Below are 7,669 nucleotides of genomic sequence, written 5' to 3' on the forward strand. Positions count from 1 at the left end.
TGCTTCTTGCCATTTTGGTCAATCACGTCTTTGTCAATATTCTCCAGCAGATTGAGGTTCACGATCCTCACTATCTTGCATAATACTAGATACTAACATTATATGTAAAAACATAGTCCACCATTATATCCAATCGATTCAAACATGTCTCAATATCGATTGGATTTATTGATAGTTCCTTATTTTTTTGAGTCTCAGGATCAGTGATTTCCTCATGAATCTCAAGATTGGTTAAATCGTGGATTTCTTCATGAGACTCTTTCGTAGTGTCATCTTGATCATTTGTTTTCCTTTTTTCTAGGATTTTGATCCTTATAACCTAATGGTCTGTCATATTTAGGCGTTCCTTTGTCTCATTAGCTATGACACTAGAAGATTGTTTAATAGAGACATGAATACGGATTGGAACATTCTCTGCATGGATATGTGATTTTGTTATGCTTTTCAGATCCGTAAACGCATCTGGCATTTGATTTGCTATTTTTTGCAAATGAATAATCTTTTGCACCTCTTTTTTACAAATAAAGGCACATGGATCAAATGAGACAATGATAGATTTTTTAATAAAATTTCCCGTTTGGTTTCACCAATTTCTCCCCTTAATATTGGAAAAATTGTCTCATCGAATCGACAGTCTGCAAATCGAGCAGTGAACAAATTCCCCGTTAATATTTCGAGGTAGCGAATAATAGAGGGCGATTCAAACTTAGTATATATTCCTAACCTTCTTTGGGGACCCATTTTGGTGCGATATGGCAGTGCTACAGGCACATATACTGCGTATCCAAAAATTCGTAATGGGATATATTAGGTTTATGACCCAAAACTAATTGCAACGAGGAATATTTATGATAATTTATCGGTCTAAGACGAATTAGTATTTCTGCATGCAAAATGGGATGACCCCAAACAAAAGTGGGTAACCTCGATTTCATGAGTAACGATCTTGCTATCAATAACAGATGTTTAATCAAAAACTCTGCAAGACCATTTTGAGTGTGAACATGAGCTATGAAATATTCCACTTTTATCCCAATTGATAAGCAACAATCATTATATGCGTGGGATAAAAACTCAGCAGCATTATCAAGTCGAATAGACTTAATTGGATTATCGGGAAACTATGACCGTAATCATATTATTTGTGCCATTAATTTTGCAAACGCGAGGTTGTGAGATGATAATAGGCACACATGAAACCATCTAGAAGATCCATCTATTAAGACCATAAAATATCTAAACGACCCACTAGGTGGGTGAATAGGTCCACAAATGTCCCATTGTATACGTTCCAAAAAAGTAGGGGACTCAAACCCAACCATTGTTGGTGATGGTCTAATAATTAACTTTCTTTGATAACAAGAAGTGCAAGAAAATTCACTATTTAAAAGAATCTTTAAATTCTTTAATGCATATTACCCTTCATGCTAATAGTATTTCTACATATATTCATTATAGTTGTAGGATTCCTTATTTAGGTGAGCTAAAAAAGGGGAATTAAATATTTTCCAGATCTTCCAACACAAATCATGCACAGTAATCACTATCGTCGACTTCGTTACAAAATTCTAGTACTCTAAATTCTGTTTCAACATTTTCTTTGATTTCACAAATCAAAATCGGCAAAATCTTCTACAATTCTTCTGCAACAAAAGCAATTATGGCGATAATACCAATTATGCTACAATCGAATGAGAATTGGGATAGCTATGTGAGATTTAGATAATTCGAGGTCGATGGCATTGTAGTCGATGACAATGCGACTTATAATCTATTGATTTCTACAATAGCACAAGAAGTAATGATTGATACATCCAAAAATATTATAGAAATCAAATATATTGTCAACGAGCATTGTCCTCCAATGGAAATTAGGAATGATATCAGTGTTCGTGTATACATGGAGACGAAAAAGGAAAACAAAAATTTAGGATCATATCTGCTATGTATAACTGTTCGCGATTTCAATATTGAATTGAGTATTACCAATGAGAACACAGCTGCAGGTGTGCGATGTTATAATTTCTATGAAATTCTGGTAAATTGTAAATAAACTACAATTTATCTACATTGTATCTACAATTATATATATATATATATATATATATATATATATATATATATATATATATATATCAGTATGGATTTCTGTAATATCTATAAAATTTCTACATTTATTCTACATTAAACCTACAAAAAATTTGAAAAATTAATATGAAATATTGAATTTCAACCTTTCTACAAATTATCTACAAACTGATGATAACAATATTTATATTTATTTTCATGCAGGTTCGTCTGGAATACTAAAGTTACTTAATATGCCAACATCTCCCGTTATAGAGGAATATGAAAGTATAATAATAACAGATAGTACACCAAGTTCTATTGAAGTAGGACAAGTATACCAAGACAAGGAAGCAATTGCAACTGCAGTGAAGCACTATTCTGTCATGCAAAAGTTCCAATTTAGGGTTAAAAGATCTAGTGCTAGAAGGTATGAACATATGAATAGTCAAATATTATTATTATTTTAATTTTGTAGTTTATTTGTAATTTTTTATTTCTTCAGTTTTTCTTGTGATAATGTTTAGCAGAATTGTAGTTGAACTGTAGTTATATTGTATTTATATTGTATAATGTAATTGTTTAAGCTAAAACAAGTTTTTTTTTAATCTAAATTTTAACCCATTGTTTAAAATGTATTTATTTTGTAGCTACTGGCTGATATGTGTTGGTGAAAACTATACATGGCACTTCAAGGCAACTAGCATAAATGATTCTGCAATGTTCAAGGTCATAAATTTCGACAACCAGCACACAAGCTCTTTAATCGACAATACATTCATACAATGCAAACCTACTGCCATGGTAGTTGGTAGCATGGTTATTCCAAAATATTTTGATCCTATGACAATTTACACCCCAAAAGACATTCAATTTGGCATGTTGTTTGAACATGGCGTGAATCTAACCTACATGCAAGCCTGGAGAGCAAAGGAAAAGGCTTTACAGTTTTTGAGAGGTCATCCTGCTGACTCCTACAACAAATTGCCTAGTTATTTGTAAATTCTAGAGAAGACTTATCCGGGGTCTGTAGTTAAATTGAAGAAGACAGACGATGACTGCTTCTTGTATGTATTTGTTGCGATTTGTACGTCAATCAGTGGTTGGAAATATTATAAGCCAATTGTAGTAGTTGATAGGACCTTTTTAAAGTCAGCATATAGAGGAATAATGCTAACAGCCAGTACAATGGATACAACAGGTACTGAAGTTTTATTTGTAGAAGTATTGTAGCTTGTATGTTTTTTTGTAGTACTTGCAGATTAATTGTAGATATATTGTAGAATAATTGTAGTTTATATATATATATATATATATATATATATATATATATATATATATATATATATATATATATATGTCTTCTTCTACATTTTTACTGCAGCCAATTAATTGCTTCATGCCACATAATGTAGGTACCATATTACCATTGGCATATGCTGTTGTTGATTCAGAGAATGACGCATCATGGAAGTGGTTTTTTGAGCAATTCAAGCTCGCATATGGTGAAAGACCAAATATGTGTGTTGTTTCGGATCGGAATGAGAGTATCTTGAAGGCAACATCTATTGTTTATCCTGGCATGCCACATTATTCTTGCATGTGGCATATTTGGACAAATATACGGGCAACGTTCAAGAAGGGACATCTTAAGCTAAGTGAATTATACTTTGCCACAGCGCGACCATACACACTTGATGAATTTAATGAAAGGATGTCAAAGATTGAGGAGATTGACCCCCGTGTTAAAGCATACTTATACAATATTGGATCTCATATATGGTCTCGAGTACATGCTACGGTAAACAGAACTTGGACTATGACATCAAACATTGCAGAGTCGTTGAATGCAGTAACAAAATATGCAAGAGAGTTGCCGATAGTAGAACTATTAGAGTATATGAGGACCCTTCTTGAACGTTGGACGAAAGAAAAATTATTGAAAGCAAAGGGTACATTCACATACCTTGGATACAAATTCAACAAAGAGTTGGATGACAACAGAACATTGTCGCACAAACTTAGAGTAATATCTGATTATTTATTGAATCAAATTCATAAACAACATAATGTAGATATTTTGTAGATAGCTTGATTTTAACCATATATGATTTGTTTTTTTGTTTGTAATGTACTCGTAGGTGAGGGCTTCAACAGACTACATCCATATGGTAATAGATGGTGTGAGACGCTATATTGTTTGTCTTGAAAATAACAAATGTAGTTGTGTGCAATTCCAGCTTGATGAACTACCTTGTCCATATGCTTTGGCTGCTTTAAGACAAAGGGATGAGTCTTTTGAAGAATATTGTTCTCCTTATTACACAAGGGCGAACCTCTTGCGTACGTATAAAATACCAGTAAATCCACTGCCTGATGAGAGCAAATGGAATGTGCCACAACATATAACTGAAGAAGTAGTAAATCCACCTAAAGGAGGAAAAAGACAGCCAGGAAGACCTCAAAAAGAAAGATACAAAACATATGATGAAATAAATTCAAAGAAGTACAAGGTTTCATGCGGCAACTGCGGAGGAGAAGGCATAACAAAAGATCTTACAAGAATACACCCAAAATGAAATAAAATTTTATGTAGTTAACAGAATACTTCATAAAATTTGTTGGTTAGTTCTGGATAATAGATTTTAATGTGTAATCGTTGGGTTTTTTTAAGATCATAATCTAGTTAGTTAGGATGTTTCTATACTGAGATAATACTTTCATTCAGTGATTTGTTTATGAATGTTTTCTATATATATAATCTATTACTTTTTTACTATATATGGAATCCTTTACATAGTTGTTAATGTATTTTTGTAGTTTATCTATAATAAAACTACAAAAAAAAATACATTATCTAGAATTTACAGAGTATATACATTATAAATCTGTAGGAAATTAGTTAAAAACTTAAAATATTGTAGATGAAGTATTGTTTACATTGAAAAAATGAATATAAAAGAAACATAACATAATAACTAAAATAATCTACAAATTATCTACAAATACAACTACAAAAAAACTACAATATATGTAGCTGACATAATATATAAATTAAAATTTAGGTAGAAAGAAGCTTTATGGTGAAAATAATGTAGATCAGAATAAATGTAGATCAGTTGCAAAGGATTTAAATGCTTTAAATAATGAAGATCAAGTACTGTACATATTCAACAAGTGAATATAAACCCAACAAATTGTTTCCATTTGTACTACTATACTGGATAAGAAAAAATAAACAAAGGCTACTATAATTGTAGCACAAGTCTGCTACAATTAAAACATAATAAATTGTTCAAAAACTTGTCTACCATCTATCTTATAAACTAGCATCAACTACACAATTGTAATACATGATCCATTCCAAACATCACAACTTCTTCTTCTTCCTCTGGACTCTTGTTTTCTCATTCAAAGCTGGTGCACCTTTCCTCCTTGCCAATTTGCATGTCACCTCACTATCACTAATTGCCTCAAGCTCCTGCTTCTTTCTAGCATAATCCCAAAGTAGCGCTCCATAGCGTCTACGGTGTTGCTCAATATCATAAAGGTCTTCTGAAGGAATGGATAATTCTCCAATACTAACATATTCTGCAAAGACAGCAACAAATACACCACAATCGCTGCAAAAGATAAAAAAATATCAATATTTACCAAACCATCAGATAAAAAAGGGTTAAATGTAAAGAAAAAAAGAAGTTTTTTGTTACATTGATCCTTCTTTTTGCTGTGGTATCTCTCCGACAATCCACTGAATGTTAAGAAGATCGGTAACAGGTTTCTCAATGTATGCTTTTGTATTCTTGAAGTTGATGTCTTTACGCTTCCCATAAAATCCGGTGCATGACAAATATAAATGGATAATAATAGAAAACTTGTTGACACAAGATTCAACAATAGGGTGATTGTGTGAAGAGATCATGGAATCATACACATAAAGACACCTTTCTGCAATGTCAAAAACAACCTACACCTAGTGGAATTTTTCTACAATGTTGACGGGCATGATGACATAATCAACTTCATCCCATACAACATTTGCGAGTAGTCTATACCCCAATATATATTCTGCTACAACATTCTGGGGTTTAACAACAGAAAACTTCTTTTCTTGAGGAAATTTTTTGAACTTTTCATAAATCTGATCAATCCTAGTCTTGAACACACAATCTGTTGTAGTAAATCTGGTGTTGTTATGGGGGCCATACTTGCCTCTTTTTCTCAAGTAATACATTATAACATTAATGTACTACAACAAAAACAAATTGCATTTATTCTACATGTTATCTCAAATATTCTACACAAAACTACAAATAACTACAATACATCTACAATCAGAATACAAAGCATCTACTCATTCAGAATACAAAATATTTAAAATTTATCTACAAAATATCTACAAATTAAATACATTGAATCTTACCGAGTCATTAAGGACTTGTCCTGGGTGTGCAAGGGAAAAGAACCACTCCTTATTGTCAACCTTTTCAACTCCAAGATCCAACCATGGCTTAATTTGGTTGTCTTTTATAGAATACAGAGCTTTCCTCCTATATAAACAAATAGAAATTAAAATAAAATATTTGAATGAAGTGGATGTGTAAAAGATGAATACCTAATTAAAAGTGTCAAATTGTGCAACCTAACCTCTTTGGACCTGTGTCGGTACCGTTGTATGGAATTGATCCAACAACTCAGGGTCTACATTTTGACCAATAACACTAGTAAACGGGTGCTTGAGGTAAAATATTTGATGTCCAACTGAGGTGCTGCCACCGGAACTATATAAAGAGAAAAATGGTGATCGGGCATGCTTTCCCGGCTGTCTTGTTCTACCTTGATGCACGGGTATTGTTTCATCTTGTATAAGCTCGCCGAACTTAACCAACTGGGAGAAGTTATCAGGCAGCTCGAAATCATCAAGCGTAACCTCCTTCTTCTAACCTCCGGATTCTTCTGAATCACCTACATACATACTCTGCCTCTTCACCTACATTGTCATCTTCCGGATTATGCTGTTATGTTTGAACTGCTACTGTCACTCCATGAATTGGAGATTGTGCATGCATATCTTCGCTCTCTGAAACACCATGTATATATAACTTAAATGGTAAAAATATTGAAACAAAAAGAAAATATCTCTGAATACAATTTCAAACATGTATTCTCTTCATCAACAGCCCCTTCAAAATGTGTATATAAATCAACACGTGCTAGATGATTTTCTTCACCATATGCACATTCAACATGTTCTGTTTTTTTCATTAAAAATGTTAAATAATACTGAATAGTATTAGCTTGAAAATTTATGAATATATGAAGGTGTGTCATAATATCTACATAAATCTATATTACTGTGTAAGTAAGCTGGATTTAATTGTATATATAATGTATTCAAATTGTAGTTATGTTGTAGATAATTTGTAGATATTTTTATATAATTGTAGATATACTTGAGATATATTGTAGATACCTGTTTTGTTGGGGTTGACCTGCACTGTTTCACCACTATTGAACTGAAATTGATGATTGTTCTTGTCTTTTGGTTGGTCAGTATTTTTTGTTGAACTCCAGCAAACTGTAAGTTTATATTAGTTAGGAT

At 32.3% G+C, this 7,669-nt stretch overlaps 1 protein-coding gene across 1 annotated transcript; it reads left to right on the forward strand.

The window, feature by feature from the left end:
• The first annotated feature begins 1,864 nt into the window (after positions 1-1,864).
• LOC138870261 (uncharacterized) lies at positions 1,865-4,646 on the forward strand. The gene is made up of 6 exons (XM_070148056.1): positions 1,865-2,006; positions 2,293-2,497; positions 2,718-3,065; positions 3,168-3,268; positions 3,483-4,093; positions 4,209-4,646. The coding sequence occupies exons 1-6, from the start codon at positions 1,865-1,867 to the stop codon at positions 4,644-4,646; spliced, it is 1,845 nt and encodes a 614-aa protein (XP_070004157.1).
• Positions 4,647-7,669: the final 3,023 nt, after the last annotated feature.

This window comes from Nicotiana sylvestris, chromosome 6 (genome assembly GCF_000393655.2).
Source record: "Nicotiana sylvestris chromosome 6, ASM39365v2, whole genome shotgun sequence".
NCBI lineage: Eukaryota > Viridiplantae > Streptophyta > Magnoliopsida > Solanales > Solanaceae > Nicotiana > Nicotiana sylvestris.